This window comes from Rhincodon typus, chromosome 27 (genome assembly GCF_021869965.1).
Source record: "Rhincodon typus isolate 14 chromosome 27, sRhiTyp1.1, whole genome shotgun sequence".
NCBI classification, from domain to species: Eukaryota; Metazoa; Chordata; class Chondrichthyes; order Orectolobiformes; family Rhincodontidae; genus Rhincodon; species Rhincodon typus.
The window spans coordinates 38,986,170-39,011,639 of record NC_063358.1 but is presented as its reverse complement, the minus strand read 5'-3'; the positions used below and the strand labels follow the sequence as shown (position 1 = coordinate 39,011,639).

The window sequence follows — 25,470 nt, the reverse complement described above, 5'->3', positions numbered from 1 at the left end:
TTCTAAGAAAAACAAAGGCCTGTTTGACTAGGTAAAGGAAATAAAAAAAGTTGTTTGAAGTGCATCAAGAAGGGCAAGACTGCAGGACCACTTGATTCCGTTTTTATTCCTTTTCTAAATGGGCTGGACTGTTTGAGTGAGGGAGGAAAAAAGCAGTTGTTGTACTGTTAAGTATGTGATTAAAATATTCCTCACTTGATCTCTCACATTATGAAGAAATACTTGACATTGGTACAGAAAGATAGATTCTGGGGGCCCACTCCTTGGTCATGATGGGAGTATACTTTGCAATGTTGTAGTATAAAACAAAGAACTGCAGATGGAGATCCAAAGCAAAATTGCTGGAGAAACTCAGCAGGTCTGGCAGCATCTGTGGGGAAAAAATAGTTAATGTTTTGAGTCCAGTGACTCTTCATCAGAAGTCAGAAATCATCAGTTCTGATGAAGAGTCACTGGTATTTACAGTTTGGTCATTCCATGGTCTAATGGATATGGTGTATGGTTTGTGAAGTTATCAGAGATTGAGGTTGAAATCATGCTGCTGTCATTTTTAGGGTGGCTCAGTGGTTAGCACAGCTATCTATGAGCACCAGGGACCAGGTTTGATTCTAGTCTTGGGCAATTGTGTGTGGAGTTTGCACATTCTCCCCATGTCTGCATGGGTTTCTGCTGGGTGCTCTGGTTTCCTCCCACAATCCAAAGACGTGCAGGTTAGGTGGATTGGCATGTTAAAAATTGTCCTGCAGTGTGCAGGTTAGCCATGGTTAAAAAAGCTTTCAATTTCAGTTTTAGTTAACCAAATTCACATTTTACCAGTTGCCCTGTTAGGATTTGAACATGCCCCAAATCAATAGTCAGACTTCCGATCCAGTGACATTATTTAAAACATCATTATCTCCTCTCTCAGTGCCTGATGTAGACATAAGATCAAAGCAATGTAGGATCATAGGATATTAGGAACACAAGGCGGCCATTCCAGACCTCGTTCTAGTTTTGGCATTTCATTAGGTCATGGTAGATCTATATTCTAAATCCATCCGCACACCTTGCTTCTGTAACCCTTAAAATCATTGCCAAATTAAAAAGTTATCAATTCCAGTTTTAAAGTTTTCAACTTACCCTTCAGCAGCCTTTGATTCTAAAACTTTATTTGTGAAGAATTATTTCCTGATACCATCCCCAAACCACCAAGCTTTAATTTCAAGTTATGCCTCCTTGCACTGGTTCCTCTAACCAGAGGAAGTATTTTTTCAGCAACTAACCAACAGCTCCTTTAATCATCTTAAACATCTCAATTAGATTAGCCACTCAACCTTTCTGATCCAGTAGGATAGCTACAAAATCCCGTGTGTAAGTTTTTTTTGGATGTTGAGAGAGCAGACAGTGTTAGTTTATTAAACGAGGCTATTTTTATTCGTCCTACACAAGGAATAACCTCCAAGTTTAACCTCCATCAGTTCCAACAGACTCCATGTCTCTTTATAACATCCAAAATTTGAATGAAAATGAGAATGATTGATAGGAATTATAACAAATAATTTTCAGATTGTTTCTTAAACAATTAGAGAGCAACACATTCCCTCTTGGCCTTGGAAATGCTGAACTCCCAGGGGAAACTGAAGAAGAAATGAATTTCCAGGTCACACCATTAGCTGACTTGAAATATGAACTCCTACTTTATTTTTATTTCTGATTCCCGGAATCCACAGACTTTTGCTTCTGTGTAAGGGAGTTGGATCAGTTGTTCTGCTACCTCAATACAGAAGCATCAGGGGGACATTCTGGTTGCTGCTCTCTGGGAATTCTGGCTCTAAGGAGTGCAGCTGCTGGCTCCCGCAGACCAGCAAGGTGCCCTTCCTGCATCCAAAATGGCCACCATCGAAAACAGAAAATTAGCCCCACACCTTTGAAATAAAGAGAACAGTTCAATTGCTTGTTGCTTTTAACTTATTGTATAGTCAACCTCTAAAAACTAAAGAATTTCATTGCAAACAACAATCTCCCTTCTCTCTCCAAAGCCATTGCATATTTTGTGACCTTCCAAATCCATTCCCATCTATTCTGGAATTTCATGTTTGAATCCCTCTAATCAAGTTTCTGCATCTGTCACCAAAAGGGCTCTTATCAAAGTCTCAAATGACATCCTATGTGACTGTGACAAAGATAAACATTGACTTGATAGACATTCTCAATTTGTCTGCAACATTTAATATGATTTACCTCTCACCATCCTCCACTAATGCCTCTCCACTGCCATCTAGCTGGTTGGAACTGCCGTCACCTAGTTCTATTCTTATCTGCCAAATTGTAGATAGAGAACTTACTCGGGAAATCAGGAGGGCAGAAAGGGGACATGAGCTAGCTTTGGTAAAACTAATCCAAAGAGATTCTACAGTATATTAAAGGCAAAAGAGTAACTAGGGAGAGAATAGGGCCCTTTAAAGATCAACAAAAACATCTGTGTGGAACCACAGGAGATGTGAGAGATCCTAAACTAATATTTCATTTCATTATTTATTGTGGAGAAAGACATTCAGGGAAATAAATAGTGATGTCTTGAAAAGAGTCCACATTACAGAAGAGAAAGTGCTGGAGGTCTTAAAATGCATAAAGGTGGATAAATACCTGGGACCTTATCAGGTGTATCTCAGAACATTGTGGGAAGCTAGGGTAGAAATTGTAGGTCCCGTAGCAGAGATATCTATATCATCGATAGCCATGGATGAGGTGCCAGAAGACTGGAGGGTGGCAAACGTGTTATCATTATTGAAGAAAGGCTGCAAGGAAAGGCCAGGGAACTACAGACTGGTGAACCTTATGTCAGTGGGGATAAGTTGTTGGAGGAGATTCTGAGAGACAGGATTTACATGCATTTGAAAAGGCAAGGACTGATTAGGAATAGTCAGCATGGCTTTGTGGGTGGGAAATCATGTCTCACAAACTTGAATAGGTGACCATGATAGAACGCAGAATGATCGACATGGTCTTCATGGCGTTTAGCAAAACCTTCAACAAGATTCCACATGGTAGACTGGTTAGGAAGGTTGGAACACATAGGATCCAGGGAGCTAGCCAATCGGACACAAAGTTGGCTTTATGATAGGAGACAGGGTGACAGTAGAAAGTTGTTGTTCAGACTGTGACCAGTGACATGCTGCAAGGATTGGTGCTGGATCTACTGTTAATTGTCATTTATATAAGCAATTTGGATGACAATATGTGAGGAATTGTTAGTGAGTTTGCAGATGACACCAAAATTGGTGGTAAAGTGGACAGTGAAGAAGTTTAACTGAGAGTACAACAGAATCTTAACTGGGATACGGGCCAAATGCAGGAAAATTGCACTAATTCAGTTTAGGAAACCTGGTCAGCATGGACAAGTTGGGCCAAAGGGCCGGTTTCTATGCTGTATGATTCCATGACCATGGTTTTACCCATCCCAATCCTGGTATCAGGTCAATGGGATGGCCTCTGCTAGAAGGGCAGAGAATTTGAATGGATTCTCCCTGTAGGAACATGTGCCCACATCATCACACATGGCATTACGTTTATACTGAATTCCCATTGCAATAAATGCCAACATTCCATTTGCCTTCCTAATCATTTGCTGCAGCTCTAATCAGTGTTTTTTTGAGATTTATATATGAGGGCACCTAGATCCTGCTCTAACATTGGGGTTTTGTAATCTCTATCCATTCAAATACCAGACTGCTGTTCCATTCCTGCCAAGTAGACAAGTTCTCATCTTTCTATATTATACACCATCTGAAACATCTGCCTAGTCACTTCATCTACCTAAATCTATTTGTAGACTATTTATATCCTCTTGACATCATACATTACTGTTTTTCTGACATTTCCAAAATCAGCTGCCATGCATATGATGCCATCATTTAAGTCAATACTATATATTATAAATATTGTATATATACTGACCATCATTGATCTTTTTAGAACTCCATTAGCAACAGGGTGCCAACTCAGAAGACTCTGGAGAATCACATTTGCTAACCAATCTGCTGGCCATGCATGTATTTTACCGCTACATCACAAGTTTTTGTTTTGTCGTAACCTTTGATGCAGCACCTTATTAAACTGCTTTTGGGAGTCTTAACTCCATCAGCAGGTTACCATTTATCAATCTTGCTTGTTTCCTTCCTCAAAGAACTTTCCAAACATTATTTCCCTTTCACAAAAACTATGCTGACTCTGGTTGATTGTATAATGAATTTCTAACTGTTCTGCTCTTACCTCCTCAATAATGGACACAAGCATTGTCTATACAACAGGCATTAAACTAACTGGCACAGAGATAGCAAGAACTGCAATTGCTGGAGTCAGAGATAACACAGTATGGAGCTGGAGAAGTACAGCAGGCAAGGCAGCATCAGAAGAGCAGGAAAGTTGACGTTTCAGGTCAGGACCCTTCCTAAAAAAAAGGGTCCCAACCCGAAATGTCAACTTGCCTGCTGTCCTTCTCCAGCTCCAAAGTGAGGTAGCTATATTAAACTAACTGGCCTTTAGTTTCCCTGCTTTACTCTCTCTTTTGAACAGAGGTGTTATTTTTGCGATTTTCTAAACCACTGGAATCTTTCCAAAATGTAGGGAATTTGGGAAGGTCACAACCAGATCATTTACTGTATTCGCAGTCACTCCTTTTAAGACCTGGTATGAAAGCCATCAGATCCAGGAGGCTCGTCAACTGTTAGATCTAACAAATTTTCCCACCACCCTTTTCCTAGAGATTGACATTGTTTGAAGTTCCTCATTTATTTTCACTCTATTTTATTGTCTTTTATAGGGATAACAAAATAGTTCTGCTATTTCTGTCTCCATAATTTCAGTCTCACAATCTTAAGCAGTTCTTCCTATTGTGACCCCATTTTGTTGCTTGACATCAGTTGTGACCTGTGTGTGTGTGTGTGTGTGGAAGAGGGCGGTTGGGAGAGGGAAGGAGGGGTGAGAGAGGTGCACTTACCTGCAAGAGCAAGTGGTGTGAGAGACTAGTCACTAACGGCATCAGGGCAGTTTGGGAAGCTCTGCTCTCACGTTCATTTCATAGAACATTACAGCGCAGTACAGGCCCTTCGGCCCTCGATGTTGCACCGACCTGTGAAACCAATCTGAAGCCCATCTAACCTACACTATTCCATTATCATCCATATGTTTATCCAATGACCATTTAAATGCCCTTAAAGTTGGGGAGTCTACCACTTTTGCAGGCAGGGCATTCCACGCCCTTACTACTCTCTGAGTACCTCTGACATCTGTCCTATATCTATCACCCCTCAATTTAAAGCTATGTCCCCTCGTGCTAGCCATCACCATCCGAGGAAAAAGGCTCCCACTGTCCACCCTATCTAATTCTCTGATCATCTTGTATGTCTCTATTAAAAGTCACCCCTTAACCTTCTCTCTAACGAAAACAGCCTCAAGTCCCTCAGCCTTTCCTCATAAGGCCTTCCCTTCATACCAGGCAACATCCTGGTAAATCTCCTCTGCACCCTTTCCAATGTTCCACATCCTTCCTATAATGCGGTGACTAGAACTGTACGCAATACTCCAAGTGCGGCTGCACCAGAGTTTTGTACAGCTGCAACATGACCTCATGGCTCCGAAACTCAATCCCTCTACCAATAAAACCTAACATACCGTACGCCTTCTTAACAACGCTATCAACCTGGGTGGCAACTTTCAGTGATCTATGCACATGGACACCGAGATCTCTCTGCTCATCCACACTACCAAGAATCTTACCATTAGCCCAGTACTCTGTATTCCTGTTACTCCTTCCAAAGTGAATCACCTCTCACGTTTCCGCATTAAACTCCATTTGCCACCTCTCAGCCCAGCTCTGCAGCTTATCTATGTCCCTCTGTAACCTGCAACATCCTTCCCCACTGTCCACAACTCCACCGACTTTGGTGTCATCCGCAAATTTACTAACCCATCCTTCTACGCCCTCATCCAGGTCATTTATAAAAATGACAAACAGCAGTGGCCCCAAAACAGATCCTTGAGGTACACCACTAGTAACTGAACTCCAGGATGAACATTTCCCATCTATTTGGTCCCTCAGGTCTATTCTTCCTTTTTAAATACTTGCAAAGTCTTACTATTTGTTTTTTAAATGTCTAGCTATCTTTCTCTGATTGTTTGATTTCTCCCTTTTTAACAAAATGTAATTATTTGCAGGCTTTTAAAATTTGTTCAATCATCTGGCCTGTCTCTGAAGTATTGTACACATTTTCCTTCAATTTAATCTTATCCTTAACTTCCTCAGTTAGCCACAAATGTAAATTCTCCTTTCAGACATTTCTTTGTCAAGAGAATAAATTCATTACTTATGAAATGTCACCTTAAATATCTTCCACTACTTCTTTACTCCTCCCTTTTAATCTATTTTTTCCAAGTTAACTTTAACCAACACTATCTCATATCCTTGTACTTTACTTAAAACACTGGTCTTGGAGCCACACCTTCCACTCAAACAATGTAAAATTCTAACATGTTATGACCTTTGTTGCTTAGAAACTTCTTCACTCATATCCTACCATGTCTAAAACAGCCAACTCCCTGGTTTGTACTAGAGAGTAGGGGAATCAAGGGTGACAGGGAAAACGCAGGGAAGTTGATACACGGAACGTCAGATGAATGTGTTGAATGGCAGGATAGACCTGAGGGACCAAATAGAGTACTCCTGTTTCTATTTCTTTTGGCCTTACATTATCCTTAATAAACAGAGCTTCCTCATCACCTTTTCAATAGCTTCCTGTCCTTCCAAAACATCAAATATCCTTAAATATTTCGGTCTCAGCTTGCAATCTTGTCTCCAAAATGGCCATCAGGTCATTCTTTTTCCAACTTGTGCTTTCCCATAATACATGTTGCATGTGCGTAATATAAGAAGAGTTTTTTTCTTTTGATATCTTAGTTTTTTTTTGTTCCAAATCACTAGAAATTTGGATTTCTGTTCAGAATGAACCACAATGTCCAACAGAACTGATAAAGAAAGCAAACAGCTTTTAGAAACCAGCCTATGCTTCAAGTCAGCCAGTACTTCTTTTGAGCTTCCAGTCCCCCTTAGGGTCATGGCCCACAGATTAAGCCTTGGCTTAATACCTATCACTTTGAAAGAAACACTACATTAATATCATTTAATCTGGTTTAGTGTCTAATTTTGCTTTACAAAGCTCTTGTGTCACTCTGTTAGGATATTTGATGTTTCACTAATTTATGATGTTGATCTAACAATGCAGGAGTGAGGAGCCACTCTCGATAATCTCTAGCTACAATAAAGATTGGAATAAAGACAGGCTTGGATACGTGAGGTGTGGATGGTTGTTGATAACATGTTCAACTTAGCAGATGGAGATCAGAGAGGGGTCAAGAGTTGCTGTAAACATCCTCCTTAGGACTTCTGTCCATGTTTAGCAGCTGAGAGTAGGAACTGAAGCATCAATGCAGGTAGCAGAAAGAGAGACAAAGATGCTGTTTATTCCCAAAACTATTACCACTTTCCAATTGAAGGTCTGGTTGCTTAAATCAACATTCAATCAAATCATAGAATCCCTACTGTGTGGAAACAGGCCCTTCAGCCCAACAAGTCCATACCGACCCTCAGAGCATCCTACCCAGACCCACCCCCCTATAACCCACCTAAACTACACCGCTCTGAATACTACAGGCAATTTAGCACGGCCAATCCACCTAGCCTGCAAATCTTTGGACTAAGGGAGGAAACCAGAGCACCTGGAGAAACCCACACAGATGCGGGCAGAATGTGCACACTCCACCCAGACAGTCAGCTGAGGGTGGAATCGAACCCAGGTCTCTGGTGCTGTGAGGCAGTAGTGCTAACCACTGAGCCACCCTGCTGCAATTCACTATTTGTGAAATTTGCAGTCAAGCAAGGCTAAGTTGACATTTTTGATAGTGCTGCTCACTTTGGTGTGCACTTTAAATGTAAATGTTAACTGTCGCAACATCAGCCTGGACTATTTGGTGCTTCTGAACATGGTGATCAGATATTTTAAAAATGTAGCAAAGCATGTAGCACATTTTGTAGTTTCATGGTAGCTGATTGCAGGATAGAAAGCAGGAAGGGACAGGTATAGAATTTTAAAATTTAAACTGTGAAATTATGAAAGCTTAGTGAACTCCCAAATGCTGCTTCAGTCCAATGTTATAAATTAACCTATCACACCTTTGTTCCAATGGTGGATATTAATTCTCATAGTAGCTTAGCTTCAACAGTGTCAATGAGGCATCACAGTACCAGCTCTTCTGATGAAGTATTTCAGATTAATGTTAGCAAACTCTGCATGTAGAAAATGCCCAACACTGAAAAAGTTTTCTGGGCAGGCTAGTAATGGAAACTTGTCCAAACATCTGTCAAGATATAATGAAATTATGTAGTGGAGGAAACAAATTTTGCTTCCTAACTTGGAACAGTTGAAAGTGTATGCATTTTTCAACTTGAGAAATATTATTTACAAAATGACACTGAGCTGAGCTCAGAAAACAAAATGACAACTAAATACAAGTTGAAAACGTAAGATTTGTTTTAACCAACATGAATAGATCAGATAAAAAGGTATTATTTATAGCCATTTTAATCCTAAGCAAATCAACAGTAGCATGAAGGAAGATCAGTAGCTGTGCCAATATGAAAACTTCCATTCCAAAATACTTAAAATGCTACCCTACATAGCTAATTTCAGAATACTGTGGGACCTTGATCAGATGGGCAGAGGAGTGGCAGATGGAGTTTAATTTAGATAAATGTGCGGTGCTGCATTTTGGAAAGGCAATTCAGAATAGGACATATACACTTAATGGTAAGGTCCTGAGCAGTGTTGCAAAACAGAGGCACTTTGGTGTGCAGGTTCATAGTTCCTTCGAAAGGGGAGTCCCAGGTAGACAGGATAGTGAAGGAGGCGTTTAGAATGCATGCCTTTATCAGTCAGTACATTGAGTAAAGGAGTTGGAATGTTATTTTGTGGCTATACAGGATATTGGTTAGGTCACTTTTGAAATACTGCATTCAATTCTGGTCTCCCTGCTATAGGAAAGGGGTGAAACTTGAAAGCATTTACAGGGATGTTGCCAGGGTTGGAGGGTTTGAGCTATAGGGAGAGGCTGAACAGGCTGGGGTTATTTTCCCCAAGCGTCGGAGGCTGAGGGGTGACCTTACAGAAGTTTATAAGGTCGTGAGGGGCGTGGATAGAGTGAGCAGCTAAAGTCTTTTCCCCCAGGGTTGGGACATCAAAAACTAGAGGGCATAGGTTAAAGGAGAGAGGGGAAATATTTAAAAGGGAAGGGACCTAACGGGCAACTTCTTCATGCAGAGGGCGGTGCATGTATGGAATGAGCTGCCACAGGATGTAGTGGAGGCTGGTACAATAACAACATTTAAAAGGTATCTGGGCATAGGTATATGAAAAGAACGGATTGGGAAGGATAGGGACCAAATGATGGCAAATGGGACTAGATTAATTTGGGATATCTGGTCGGCATGGATGAGTTGGACTGAAGGGTAAGTGTCCAGGTTGTACATCTTTATAATTCTAGGAATAATGTGGAAAACACAGCCTGTAGACTTCACAAAGCAGTTAAATTAACTGTTGGCACTTGGAGGTAGTGGTGAGCTGGTTGAGTCTTCAGCACCAACTGCTCCTTAAATGAGTGAATGCCTTTCCAAGGAGGATAGTTTAAAATCAAAGTGAGTTAACCACTTGTCCATTCTCTACTTTTGCTGAGAATACGTACCATTTAATGGTTTTATTTGAAATGCGTACCAATTGCAGTTTTATTGATTTCATGCTCCTATCATTCAGGAGCTAGACATTACATTTAACCTGCTACAAAACTAACTTTTTCAAAATTCAATAGCTTCCCTCTGTAGCACAATTGTACTTGTAGCAGGTTAGGATACTCAACAAATCTTAACACAGCAGCTGTGTGGAGGAGTGCTGTTTCATTTTGGTCCACAATTACTTGGAACACTGCTAGGTTTAATGTGTAGTTCGATTGCCAGTACAAATTCTTCAATAAGAATGGTTCAAAAACTGGCAGTGATAAGATAGTGAAATCCAGATTTAGGTCCAACTGATATTTCAAACACACCGAAGCTGTCAAATTACGCTCCAGAAAGACCAAAAATGAAACTAAAAGGCCAGAAAGATGCAAGCAAAGATAAAAACAGAAAATTTTTGAAGACAGAACAGATAAATTATCAATATTTTGTGTGTAATCCTACATTAGGATTCAAAATTTTGGGAACACTTGTAGCTCGGGTTGTGGATGAGGTTGTACACATGCTCGCCGAGCTGGTGGGTTTGGTTGCAAATGTTTGGTTACCCTGCTAGGTAACATTATCAGTGCGCCTCTGGTGAAGCGTTGGTGTTCTGTCCCGCGCTTGTTATTTATATGCCTCAGTTTGCTGGAGTGGTTGGTATCACTTCCGGTTCTGTTTCTCAGTGGTTTGTACACAGGGTCTAATTCAATGTGTTTGTTAATGGAGTACCCATACGCAAAACTAGCAAAACTGGTGTAATATACAAAATACCATGCAAGGACTGTGAGAAACACTATATAGGCCAGACCAGAAGAAAACTGACAATACGGATACACGAACACTAACTAGCCACTAAGAGACACAACCAATTCTCACTTGTCTCAATACACACGGACAACGAGAGACACGAATTCGACTGGAACAACACATTGATAATAGCACAAGCCAAACAGAGACACGCCAGGGAATTCCTGGAAGCCTGGCATTCCAAGTGGAATCAGCAAACACATTGAATTAGATTGTGTACAAACCACTGAGAAACAGAACCGGAAGTAATACCAACCACTCCAGCAAACGGAGGCATATAAACAACAAGCAGGACAGAACACAGACACTTCACTGGAGGCGCACTGACGATGTTACCTAGGAGGGTGACGAAACGTCGGCAACCAAACCCACCGGCTTGGCGAGCATTTCTACAACCTCATTAGGATTCAAGTTAAGAGTGCACTCCTAAAAGAACATTAACGTTCTTTGTAGACATTGATCAAAATGCATCTTACAGCTTTTTCACATTTTATCCCAGAGACGAGATAGGACTTTTATTTTAGATGGTCATATATTGGTGTCATATTATATCAACTCATCCAGCCTATTCTTCCTACAGCACACTTCTGCCCCTTATTGGGATGTGGAGTTATTGGTATCCACTTGCTCTTAATGTAGGTGGGACATAGTTTTGTGTGCACTTCGATGGAACCTGTGTTCCAATCTGATATTCATGCATGCACACTTTTACCATTGTGCACAAGATAAGGATCAGAAGCTCTAGTCATTTACTGATTCGCTAAGAGAGGTAAATGTGCACCAGCACTGTCATTGAGACCAGAGACCAACTAACGAAACACAGGTAGGACAGAACTCCTCAGATACTGACAGCTTTAAATTGCGGAGGTCATCGCGAAGGAGAGTGAGCGAGCGAGACAGCAGCAAAGTAGCATACTGGCCATTGGGGTCGGCTTTGGTTCACTAAGGCAATGTTGAACTCTACAGCTTGCATTCATATTTATGCAGAGCAGAGATCAACAACTTTAAGATTTATTGCTTGAGCAGAGATGAAATTATGGCAGAAACTTGTGAATGCCATTTGACTGAATAAAGTCAAGTTGTGCTTACTGATACAACTGTGTTTCAGTTCTGAAAATATACATTATTTCATCAGGTTGGTGCAAAACGTTATCAAACTTGTACAATAGAAGGAGGGTGTACCCCTACAAGGGAAATATGGCTTGTTTTCTTTTGACTTCATCAAGATCTAATTGTAAAAATAATGGACAAAATTGATACAAGCAAATTATTTATACTGAAGGCCTTAACACCACGGGACTTGTAATTACAGATTTCTTTACAAGGAGAAAGGAATGTCAAGAACATTTAAAAGCCACCTGGATGGGTACATGAATAAGAAGAGCTTAGCGGGATATGGGCCAAATGCTGACAAATGGGACGAGATCAATTTGGGATATCTGGTCGGCACGGACGAGTAGAACCAAAGGGTCTGTTTCCATGTTGTATATCTCTATGACACTGACTCTATATCTGTAACTACAGGCAGGACAGGTTAATAAACTTGTAAAATCAATTACCCCACCAGGCCATTAAAACAGATAAGTAGAATCAGCAAATTTTGGGCCATATCTGAATAGTGAAGAACTTCAAAGATTAGATAGCAAAACCTAAACCAGTACTCCTGTCATTGGTGAAATAACGGTACTCACCGTTCATTATCCTTCTCGCATCTCACACACACCTTTTGCTGACTTTTCAGTGCCAGCTTATCATTTTTACAAATCCAAGTGTAGAATGTCTGCAAGGAGTTTGTGCTCTATGTAAGCAGGGCAAGCAACACTGTGGCTCTTTGATCAAACTGCAGAATACTCAAAGACATGCAGAGTCTAAACCTCCCTTAAAGGAAGGTATATATCTTAATATTCAATGTCAAATCACATTTAGAAATGAACAAAGGAGGGAAAGATGGGACTGAGAGAATGAAAATTTTAAAAATGTCCAATAATATTTAAATTCTGAAGAGTAATAGAACATTTGTAAAAGTTAATTCTCAGAGTGAGAGAGATTCATTTTAATTTAGGCTTAGCACGCTGCTAAAAAATCCACTAGTCCTAATTTTCACTGATGTGTTTAAAGGATATAGTTGGCAAAAATGTCTAGAAACACTTTTCAATTACTCTAAACTTCTGGAGGAGTAGGGGCAAATTGAACAGCAATTTTCTGTTGCAAAAATCACACGTTGCCACTCCATAACAATGGGAGTGATGATAAACTTACTTTTTCTACTGCAAGATCCAGGCCAATACCTTCCTGTACCCAAAAACCCTTGTGTTTCTGTGGCCAACTTCATTGTCCTACACAAGTCCAAGCAAGCACCCTTTGATTCTCTCAGTTCCTTTTTAAACTTGCCCACCTCAGAGGAAATAAGTTGATCACTTTACTCAGTCACAAACTGAGAAAGTGGAGTGGATGCTGTGTCAATTGAATTTTTTTCACTTCAAGTTATTGAATCCACAACAACTAATATTATGAATGAGTTGTCAATCTTTTTTAACCCCATGATAACAGAGCTACATAAACAATGAAACAAAACGCAAAGTATGAGAGATCTAACGCTAAAGACACAATCTCTTTAATATCGAATCAATAAAAGCAGAATTTATGCTGAAACATGATTCCAGAAAGACTGCGCCCCTTTCGTCTACACAGGAGTTACAAGCAGGTCACAGCAGGGGCAGCTTTTCCACAACATTGAGCTGCACTTCAAACATTGTTGTGCAAAATGATTAAAAAAGAATATATTTGAAACATAATTGATCATTGAAAATATAAATATCGGTACTTTTAGATGATTACTAAATGATTGTTGGTGTGTACACACCAATTGGATAGGCACAGAATGGTCATAGAAATGACAGACAGTGTTAAACTGGAAGATTCAAGCCAGTGACCAGCAACGTCAAGGCGCTATTTTATAACTGAGAACTTTCCAGCTCATTTTAAATCACATCTCAAGACATCAATGATCATTCACGATGCCCCACCTCTGCAACAGGAAACCTCATACTCCAAGGCCCTGCTCAAGTTTCCTTTTTGGTGATTGTTCACGGTTACTTGAGTTTCCCTCTGAAAACATGTTATAATTCAAAAAGGAATGCAGTCTTTCCAGGACAGAAATCACCAAGTCATTTAGCATAGTTTGTTAATTTTGAAATGAAAGAAAATTGATTTTAAATACCAGTTTGAAATAGTAACAGAGCACTCGTTAGTGTAACTATTTCACCCTTGGTATTTCTTTTAGCACCCAAAAGCACAGGTCTAATAACATCAAAGTCCACTAGAAACAAAGTGAACCTGGGTATAGGTATCGGGACATCAAAACTCCCTGAAAGTGTCTCGAAGTGGACCCAATAACTGGGCATTTCCAAAACTGGCCTGATGCTTGCAGTACCTGGCTATTGTCACCAGTCCAATAATCCCACTAGTCCATCATTAGTTTAGATTTTTTTAAAAAAAAAACTTAATTATCTCCTCACCAAATATTTAAATTTGTTAACTGCCTTCAAGGTGTACACAGATAAGTTAGATGTCCTGCTTAATGTCTGAAGACAAATGCAAAATAGAAATCACTTTCAGGTTGGAGGAAATTATTTTCTGAAACAAAATGATTTGCAAATGTAATTAAGCTGTCTCTTCACCTCCAGAGGTTCAATTCATTTTTCATTTAAAAAATAAAAAACAGGCTTCCCTATCATACCAACCCAAATCAGGAAACCACTTTACAAACGTGTCCTGGAAAACCTCGAGAAAACAGGGGGCCAACTTCTCAACATTTACCTCTAAATAAAAGGCCAGGCTATCAAAGAAATAGGTGCATTGGACCACCTGAATCTGGTTCAGTTTCTCAAAAGTCATAATGAAATGATCAGCGCACCCTCCAATAGGGCACGGTTTGACAGGCTCTTCAATTAAAAAGCAAAGCATATAAATAGAGGGTGTCTTGAGATTTTCTAAATAGAGCTATAATTTTCACACAAGAGATGAAAAGCGTGGCCAGATCACATGATCCCACATCCTCTCAGATTAAAAACATGTGGGAATTCCTTCTCCCCCGAAGAATTTTTAAATTTAACTAATTTCCTAAGTGATCTCTTTTAGATTTATGTAGGGATACATAGTAGACATGAAGCAGTGTAGCATCAAAACAGTATGATAGTAACAAAGCTATCCAGGATTCCCAAGTCAGAGTACAGTGCTGCAGAGACAGAGCTACCAGATTTATTTTGTGAACAAATAGATCAGCCATTTCAAGTCTCCATGCTCTTCAACAAAGGATCATTAATGCAGCTACTAATTACTGCTTTAGCATATATTGATGAGACTTGACAGTGTGCAAGTCAAAATATCTATGATCAGAGAATCAGAATTCCAGGTCATTGATTGTTACAAATTAAGGCATATTATTTTGGATTTTTTTGGAAGAATTGGAAATCACTTTAAATAAAAAAATCAAATAACCTTATAATACAATTAAATATTTCTAAAGGTATAGAATTGAATTAGAAAATTCTTGAAGAGCTTCTCATGTAATGGTGGAAAATGACAAATCACACCAGAAGTACGGAGGATTGTGTTTATAACCACTATTTCAAGGATATATTAGATTTAACCTTGATAAGGAATGATTGGGAGACAGAAATTGGTTTAACACAACACAGGATCATACTAGACAGACAGGCACAGTTAAAGATTAGCCAGGTTTTTGCTGATATAAACTGGTATGCTCCAGTTACTCAGCTCACTTTCTTGTTTTGTTACATCCTGTACAATGCAAAACATCTGCAATATGAGGGTAGACAAAACTGTTTCTCCAGAATTACACTTAAGCATTTACTGTCTTTTAGGGGAATTAAATTAAGTTGCATCTTACTTTTCTGTGCTGGACACTGCCCACAAACATGCTGCAAACAAACAAGTCATGGCACAGCGATAGAGAAGGGCAGCATGCAGGGTCCTCAAATGTTTAGACACCAGGAAGTCCTTTGGCATTAGTGCCATCTATGGTAACAGGCACTGGTTAATTCATTTTGCATCAGCAAATAGCAGCTTGACCCCACATTTGATAGGAGCATTAAAGAATCATTCATGTAAAATTAGTACCAACTAAAGTTAGAGAGATAATGTTCTTAAATAGTGAAAATGTTGCACATTTGTTTTGAGAGTCTTTTCTGGATACATTGTGCCTCTGTACACATTTGGCTATGACTATGATGTGAGCTTTTGCATGAGCCACATCTTTAGAATCAGAAACAGCCAAGTTAAATTTGCAAAATGGGTCAGAGCAACAACTATGCCAGTGTACCAATGTAAGGCGGCCAGATTTGTTGTGCGGTACTAGGTTAGCAGCAAGTGCTTCTCCAGAAATAATGTGAATTTTATTTTTTTAAAATGACATCAGGAGAAAATCTTTTTTAAAAAAGATTAAGCCATGATTCAGAAGCAATTTCTCCTTGAATCAGTCTGATCATTGGACACAATCAACAAGCTGCCCCTTTACTTAACTACCCAAGAAACCAGTTTCATTTCTCACATCCGCAGCTCATGAAATTCCTGTCCTTTCTCTCTATTTAAAGTGAATAAAAATTAGAATAAGCTTTTTTTGGCTTTTTTGTTTCATAAAGAGCTGAAAACTGTTTATAACAAGAAAATCAAATAAATTGACATTTTGCACATTTTTGTGAGGGGTTCAGTGCTAAACCCAAAACAAAAACATACACAAAATGGCAAATGTTCATTGTAGGCAAATAAGAGTATGGAAAAAAAAGGAAGCAGATATTAATTCATCTTTGCTGTATACATGTTTTACAATTCAATGCAACATTTAAGGCCAGATGTTAGACAGACATCTGCATTCTTCATTTAACCATTTTCTAGATTTTCACCTTCACTTTTTTACTCACTCTAACACTTCATTAGAAATCCAGACACTGCATGTTCTCTGACTCAGACTATTATTTGTTCAATTTTTCCCTTTTCTATCTATATCAGATGATGATATCTATAAAAAATGATGAGACTTTGCTGTGCTATTGTTTTCTGCTGTTAGGTTCATAAAATACTATGTAATGTTCAGATGGGTATACTTCTAGATCAATAACCCTCCCGGAAAGAACTTGTAGCGCATGTAATTAGCTATCTTGTGGGTTCAATAAAAGCAGTCACAGGAGCCACTATCGGTTTGGCAATTTACTATTCCCACTGCTCTCCAATTCTTGTCCCAAGTATAGTGTAGTGTAACACTACATAGTACTGTGGCTGGGGTAAAAGAAAACCCATTAAGGTAATATTAGAATTCAGGGTGGAGCATTTGCCACTAAGGGAATGCAAACCCAATATTGCAGCACACATCTTCCACATCTTGGAAAATGTCTGATGTGCATTTTGCAGATTGTCACTGCGTAAGGGTTGCAAAGCAAAATATTTAAATAAAAGGGCAGTTACTCATACTCTCACCCTTCCAACTTTTCGGATGAAAAATTGACTAGAAGAACCTAAAGTAAAGATGTTTATACACTTAACGCTTCAATTCTAAAAGAAACCCTAAGTATTACACCAAAACAAAGAGCTTATTCACTAAGATTGGCATTGCTCATCTCTGGAAATCAAATACAATACAATTACAGTGCCAGATACCATCTTTTATTTTGCCTACCTGCTGCAATCAGAGGGATAATCTATTGCATCGAACCATAACCTTAAGAAGTCTTTGTGCAATGCAAGTGAGGTCTACAAAGTGAGGTGAAAGCGGGACTTTGCACAGACATAATCTTAACCTCTTTTTACAGAGGCAGTGAATTCTTTCTATACAGACCATTTTAAGATGCAACACCTCCCTGATAAGATCAATCATATGAAAAATACACAATTCCTTCACCACAAAGACAGATTTCTTTTTTCAAAAATTCACTTCAAGATTGAAGGTCCTGTCTTCACCGAATGTGAATATATTCAATTTTGTGTTTGCGTCACCAAGGTATCTACAGTCCAGAGACAGATTGTTACTGGATGCAGCAGCTTGTGCTATTTGCGGCTCTGAAGCGCAAACGCAATTTTGGCCGATATTTCTCGAGGTAAAGTAGTTGCTTTGAATTAAAAGCTCCACGTCTTTTCCTGAAATGGATAAAGGAGGAATGGGTAAGTTTCAATACATTGATGCGTTAACTCTACTTACGTGTAACTTACTTAATTGTACCTTATAACTGCATCTATCACAAATATCTTTCAACAGTCGCATCTGACATTTTAGGTAACATTGGACATTAATGTGTCAGAGTTTCTTAATTACAGTTGACAGTTCCTATAAGCAGGAAACTTTGGAGACTGTAGTACTTATTTTTAAAGCTCTTTTTGGAAAATGCTTGAAACATTGGCCGAGGGCCCTGTACTCTGGATTCCTCAATTGGCTCTCAATGTTACTGGAGTGCAGGACTCAACATTGGCATGGGAATCTGCTAGTTTTAAACAGGAGTAAACAAAGAGAAAACCCAGCAGGATTTGATAAGATTGATAATTTTATAGATTACACTAATCCTTCTCTATGATTTAGTCAGTTTTGAGGATGGTTGGAGCAGACCAATAGAGACATATGCGGAAGAACCAAATGTACTTTGATATAGCTGCTTTATAGCAACATGATAAAATTGGATTCCAATTGCATACTGAGCAGCAAACTTCCCATGCCCAAGTCATCAACAAGCAGCCACAGAACTATAGTTGTATGTATGTCATTTACCTGCTTGACTATTTAACACTCATGAAAAGTATAAGGTGATTAAGTGCCACAGTGCAGTACAATTTCGGTTTCAAACTTCCAGTATTATCAAACATTCCCAAATTGGGTTACATGTAGCATAAATCCCTCTCTACAATGTTCTAATAAGCATCCCCAGGCCAAGAGCAAGTGTGGATTAGATAGAGAGTAAAGCCCTCTCAACATCCATTTTGGTAGGAATAACAGCAAAATGGACTTACTTAATTGGTGAAAAATTGCAGCATGCTGCTGTGCAGAGGGACTTGGGCGTCTTTATGCATAAATCACAAAAAGTTGGTTTGCAAGTGCAGCAAGTAATTAAGATGGCAAATGGGATATTCACAGAATCCCTACAGTATGGAAGCAGGCCATTCGGCCAACTGAGTCCACACCAACCCTGAGGAGCATCCCACTGACACCACTCCCTACCCAATCCCTGCATAGAAAATAGAATCCTTACAGTGTGGAAACAGGCCCTTTGGCCCAACAAGTCCACACCGACCCTTGGAGCATCCCACTCAGACCCATCCCCTTATAACCCACCTAAGCTACACATCCCTGAACACTATGGGCAATTTAGCATCGCCAATCCACCTAACCTGCACATCTTTGGACTGTGGGGGGAAAACCGAAGCACCCGGAGGAAACTCACGCAGACATGGGGAGAACATGCAAACTGCACACAGTCGCCTGAGGCTGGAATCGAACCAGAGTCCCTGGCGCTGTGAGGCAACAGTGCTAACTGCTGAGCCACCATGCTGCCCTTCACAGTCCTTCATTGCAAGAGGGATGGAGTTTAAAATTAGGGAAGTTATGCTGCAGCTGTATAGGGTGCTGATGAGGTCACATCTAGAGTAGTGTGAACAGTTTTGGTCTCCCCACTTGAGAAAGGATCTACTGGCACTGGAGGGGTTACAGAGGAGGTTCAGTAGGTTGATTCCTAAATTGAGATGGTTGCCTTATGAGGGGATCGAGTAGACTGGGACTGTACTCACTGAATTTAGAAGAATGAGGGGTGATCTTATAGAAACATTAAAATTATGAAGGGAATAGATAGGATGAAAGCAGGGAGGTGGTTTCCACTGGCAGGTGAAACTAGAACTCGGAGGCATAGTCCTAAATCTTCCCCTTATTTTGAGGCTGAGTTAAGGAGGAACTTCTTCATCCAAAGGGTTCTGAATCTGTGGAACTGCATGCCCAGTGAAGCAGTTGATGCTATCTTGTTGAATGTTTTTAAGGCAAAGAAAGATAGATTTTTGAACATTAAGGGAATTTAGGGCTACGGTGAGCAGACTGTTAGGGGGAGCCGAGTCCATGAAAAGATCAGCCATGATTTTATTGAATGGCAGAGCAGGCTCGATGGGCCAGATGGCCTACTTCTGATCCTATTTCTTATGAAACACTGCCCCAATGCTTTGATGTAGATACTCTGTTTAGATAAGTAAAATACACTTTCATCTTTGCACAGAGAAAATTCTCAACAACAAAAACTTCAGAGCAGCATATATTGCTATTTCAAAGATTCATTCACAGGATGCAGATAAGACCAGTATAAATTTTCCATCCTGAATTACCTATAACTGTTTTTAGATTTAGATTTTATTGTCACTTGTACTCAAGTACACGAATACAGCAGTACAGTGAAAAATGTACAAAGTTGCCATTCTCTGGTGCTTAGACCAGAGACAAGTTAAAAGTTAACCATAATACTTTGATCTTGAGTCATAAAAGCCAGACTGGGCAAGTATGGGTGATTTTCCATTCCCCACCACCCTTATACAAAACATTTATAAGTGCTGAAATAGGGTCACTAGAGCACATCGCAATGTCTTAGACGTGACTCAATCTTTGCTGGACTAACTGACCATTCTTTACACTATTTTATTTAGACCGATCCCAAAGACTTTATTGTGAAAATCTTTGGGATGATTTTAAACAAAAATGGCATTGAGAGCAATCAATTAATCCAGCAACTGGGTCAAGTCTTATACCTATATAGTTTGCACAATTCAGTTCTATAGATAGCCCATTGATGGAGCCAACTGGGCAAAGTGTTCTAATGCACACTGTCACTATCTACAGACAAAATATAAAACCAGCTTTGTAAGTAACAATGACACTGTACTTACTGCCGTATAAACTGAACAGCGTCTTCATACTTCATTCCAGATTCAATCAATGCTAATGCAACAAGCACTGGAGCTCTATAGTGTAAAGGGAAAATAGATTGAATGAGTACTAGTTTAGCAAGGCTGCAGTTTTTTGTGCACCAATATTTGCTGCACATTTGCACACACTTAAGAGGAGAGAAATAAATAGGACCAAATAAAAGCTAGTCAACTCATCAAACCATAGAATCACAGATGGGTCATTACAGTATTCAACTGCACATTGCCTTACTTAATCTGGGCTCCTTAATTTACACTATTTAACATTTACATTATGAAGTGTCACATTAAGTGCTTTCTTTGTGATTGCTCTTGGATAAGATGTGGAGAACATAAAATTTCCAATCTTGTTTAGATCAAGAGGTTTTCAAAATGAGTGGGCTGGATAAAAAGAAACTGCTGCTGCTTGCAAAAGGAACAAAAGTGATTTAAGTGATTTAAAATGATTTGAAAAAGATGATGTAAAAGTTTTTTTTCTGCAGCAAATAGTTATGGCATGGAATTCACTGCCTAGAACTACCATAGAGGCAGGTTTAATTGAGGTATTTGAGAGAGAACTGGACAATTATTTGGTTAAAAAACAATCTTCAAGGGTATGGGAAAAAGCAGGAGAGTGGCACTAAGTAATAAAGGCCTTTTGAAGACTGGTGTAAGCATGATGGGCTGAGCAGGCTTACTCATTCGGCACCATAAGACTTCTGTGATTTGTCTCTGATGAGTCAACAACAAAACCATTTTCCTCCTAAAGCAGGAACAGTTTAAAAAAACTAGTTGATTCTATATTATTAGCAAGGGCTTGGAAAAAACATTTGCTCAATCAAGACCTATCATGCAATGTTACAAATTATGAAGCTTTATTTTTAAGAAAATGTACAGATACTTTTCATTCTAAAAATAAAATAAATCACAACTTGGGCTCAGAAATCAACATTACCCCAAAACAAAATTCTTTGATTGTTACACATCTTTACAGAAACAGTTGTTTTTATTTGGAAATAATTTCTCAATTTCACAATTAGCACACAAAAATTGACCATTACTGACAACTACAAATCAGACACCTGATAACCCAATTAGTTACTCTGCACTCAATAACAAATATTACCAATGCTCCAGCATGGAGACTGCACAAATGTTTCAGTAAGTCAACTAATGCACAAATGTATGGGTCCATTATTCCAATGCTGTCCTCGATACCAGTGACAGGATTGTCTCGAGTGTACAGTGGGTTGGAACAATCTCAAAAACTATAGCAAAATCCTTGCCAAAACTCTAGACAAATGCTGGCAGGAGACAGTTACTGGATTCTAGTAGCAGAGTGAGCAAGCGTGTAAATGGTTGGTGAGGAGGGTAGTGGATGGAGGAGGAGCAGGAAAGCGAGGGGTAAGAGAATAGAATGCAGTGAGCTCCTGTGAACTAAATTTGAATGATGTGCAAGGATGTGCAAGGTATGTCTTTTCGAATTAGTGCAAGGCAAGTTTGGATTTGAGAAACAAACAGCTGGCAGTAAATTTTAGCTAAATGTTTACCTGCTAGTATATTAACAATCTAATCACATTTGTTTTAATTTTTAAAAGTTGGGATTTTATTAACTCATGGACGTGAGCCATATTGACTACCCAAATATTAATTGTATTAGAGAAGTTGATGGAGAGCTGCCTACTTGAACAAATGCCCTGCTTGGGGTACAAAGGCACCCACAGTGCCATTAGGGAGGTAGCATGAGGATTCTGACCCAGTGACAATGGAGGAATGATGGCAAATTGGTCCCAAGGCAGGATGTTGTGCGACTTTTTCAGATATTGGTGTAGGAAGTAAAGTTCACATAGACTTAGAAGGTGCTGTGAAAGGTGACTTGCAAAATTGCTTCGTTGCAGTGTAGCAACATTCTTTCCTTAAAACTCCCATCTAGTTCACATCAGCATCTCCCTTCTTTTTAGTTCACTTAGGCACTCTTCTACCACTTCAACTGGGGAAGAGTTAAATATATTCAAGGCTGCAGGTGTTTAATCAGTAGGCAAAGCAAGGGTTATATAGAGGGAAAGTGCAGGCAACTAGGATGGAGGGTAATCTGATCATCCATGATTTCACTTATTAGCGAAGCAGACTTGAGGAGCTGAATGGCCTACTTCTGCTCCTACATCTTATAACTTACGGGGAGACAGTATTATACTTCTATTCGTCCAAGTTTAACAAAAATAAATTTGCCCAATATCTCTCAGAATTTATACTGGCACTTCACCTAATCCACCAACTTTACCTCCCCATCTGAATAGCCCATGGCTGAAGGTGGCACTCTCCCTCCCCATTATACTCAGACACTCCACGTTGTCTCCTATGCTGATACTGTCCCCCAATTTCCAATTGCAAAGCAGAATTTTCTACTTTCCCTGATTACAAACTGTTCTCCTAATGTCACTCATTTCTCTCCCTCTTTGACTGCTTTTCTCCCCCTTTTCCAATTATTTTGGAGAAAGAAAATGCTTAAAATGAAACACTGTAAAAGAAAGTTAAAAATTTCTCCAGAAGAGAATGCTGTAATGGTTTTCCAATTCGATATATGGATTTACACCTTAGGTTTTCATGGACTTCTGTTTCTTCACTCTGATAAAAGTAATGAAATTTGTCTTTTATCTATCACTTAAAGTCCAACGGCCCTCATGGCTATTCTCAAATTGTCAGCTTATTAAGCTTCTGTCAGCTCTTTTGGAAGTACTGGTTAGATCTTGCCCATTTGCTAGGTTGGCATGCAGGCTAACCAGGCATAATTTACAAATGGTTTGCATTAAATGGGACAGCCACAGATGATCCCCTAACAATCTCAATTTCATGAAAAGCGGAAACTGCCAAAAGCCAAATAAACTGATGTAATATTAAACAGATGTGCAAAATATATGGCTGATATAGCCAGTTTCCAGACAGTAGTCTGTAGTCAAATATGTGTAATAAAGGGGAGAAAGAATTTGCTGGGAACCTTTTTCACCCATTTTCTAAAGTATCAAAGAAAATACCACATCTTTTTTGATAACACAGTTAAAAGAATACCTGACAACTTCTAATTTAAAGGGAAACAAAATTCAATGGGTGTCAACTTGTCAATGATATTACCTTCTTTCCTGGCAATACCAAAGAGGATGGTGTATTACCAGCTGCTTCTTCTGTGTTTATCTTTTTAATGGTCATCCATCAAGTGTACCAGACATTGTTATATTTAAGACTATGAACATTTGAGTTATTATTGTAACCAGTATTTTCCTTACCGTCCCAGTCCTGCCACACAGTGAACTGCAATACAACATCCAGGTTCATCATGGAATCTCTCTCTCAACAGATTCAACCAGTCATCCACAATTTGAGTAGGAGGTGGGGCTCCATCATCAAATGGCCAGTCCTAAAATGGAATACAAATGAGAGATATTCATAACAAAACTAACACAGCACAATAAACAGCTCATGCCAAAACTTTTTGTTGCTTTGTATGCAACACAAGAAATTAGAGATCATTGTACATTTGAGACAAACACTGCTTATAACAATTAACCATTAGGAAGGCAAAATATCAACAACTGACAATCACCTAGATGTATCAAACAGAAGCAGCATGCACATTTAGAAGCATCTTCAAATGAATGACCCATAATCTTGAATGAGAGGGAGAAACCTTTCCATCAGACATTCTATACTACCATATTGTATATTGTTCGAACTGTCAACTGAAATTAATTTGCCAAGTAAGGTACTTTCTTTCAAAGGTCCTTTGATGTGCTACCATGAAGATGAATGTCCTACACACAGAGAAAAAGCATGCTCTTCACAATCCCACTATTTATGTATTGACTGAACGGTTATTGAATAAGCCCACATTTTAGTGAAGGATGTTGAAAATCACACAAGTCCAAGAGAAGCCTCCATTCATGTCATTACATTATTTTATGTGAAAACAATTTTGAAAGTCAAGGCATGTTTGTATCCCAACAAGCTGCTTCCCCACCACACCACCCCCCACCACAAAAATTTAATGGCAGAGATTGTGTTCTGGCAAAGCATTACCAAATCATCATACAATAAATCACCCCATTAACCTCATTTACAGAACTTCTCGAATATAATTGGCATTACGACTGTCAGATAGTGAAAGGAAGAGAGCTTCTTTGCTTGACTAGATCAGCCTCATGAACACATTTTAGATCAACTCAGAGCCTATCAAATAAACAAGAACTCAGCAAAGTCTCAATTCTCAACCTGTTAAACAAACAGGAACTCCACACTATTTCAAAAAACAAAGAAGCATCAGTGTTAAGGTAAAAAGACAGCAGATACTCACAGTTCAACTTATGACAAGACTAAAAACAGACCTGGCAAATCACTCAGTAACCATTCACTGATTCATGGATATCAAATTTTGCTCTTAAAAACAAACATGGAAGTAGGATTCAAGGGTTTTAGTAAAGCTAAATAATGTGCCATGTGATTATTTTTCCTTTCATCAAGTTTCCTTTTTCTCTCTCTCTTTCGTTGTTGCTTGAATTCCTTTTACAAATTTTTCATTACTCTGGCTCATCAGTTAATACCCTCACCATCTTTACTTTGTGTCCTTACATGTTGTTTGATGTTCCTAATTAAATTCCGTTCTGAACCATTCTACAATTCTATTATTCAACACTTCTCCATTTGAGAAAGCCAATTTTACATTAATGGAGGTGCAGTTTGCTCAGATTCTCTTTTTGTAAAGAATGCAACTACATTATAGTTTTCAGTGAATTGAACCCAAATCTAATACCAGATTCAATTTAGCATCCATGACTAATATTTTGGCACAGTACAAGGACCCGAAGAATCAGTGCTGTTCAGAATTTTCACAACTTCCTAGCCAGGAAAATGGGTAAACACCACAGTACAATCTT

At 39.1% G+C, this 25,470-nt stretch overlaps 1 protein-coding gene across 4 annotated transcripts in view; it reads right to left on the bottom strand.

Annotated features, from left to right (window-relative positions):
• Positions 1-13,198: 13,198 nt before the first annotated feature.
• LOC109922788 (protein tyrosine phosphatase type IVA 2) overlaps positions 13,199-25,470 on the bottom strand; it is a 114,293-nt gene continuing 102,021 nt past the window's right edge. For 3 of the 4 annotated variants that reach the window (XM_048612994.1, XM_048612996.1, XM_048612995.1), the window contains exons 4-6: positions 23,827-23,957; positions 20,528-20,602; positions 13,199-17,758 (exon numbers count right to left, since the gene is read on the bottom strand). In XM_048612994.1, coding sequence (XP_048468951.1) covers positions 17,647-17,758; positions 20,528-20,602; positions 23,827-23,957 — 318 coding nt within the window. In that variant the 3' untranslated portion in view covers positions 13,199-17,646. Of the gene's footprint in view, positions 17,759-20,523; positions 20,603-23,826; positions 23,958-25,470 lie in introns of those variants that run through there. The other variant, XM_048612997.1, reaches the window with a different exon arrangement.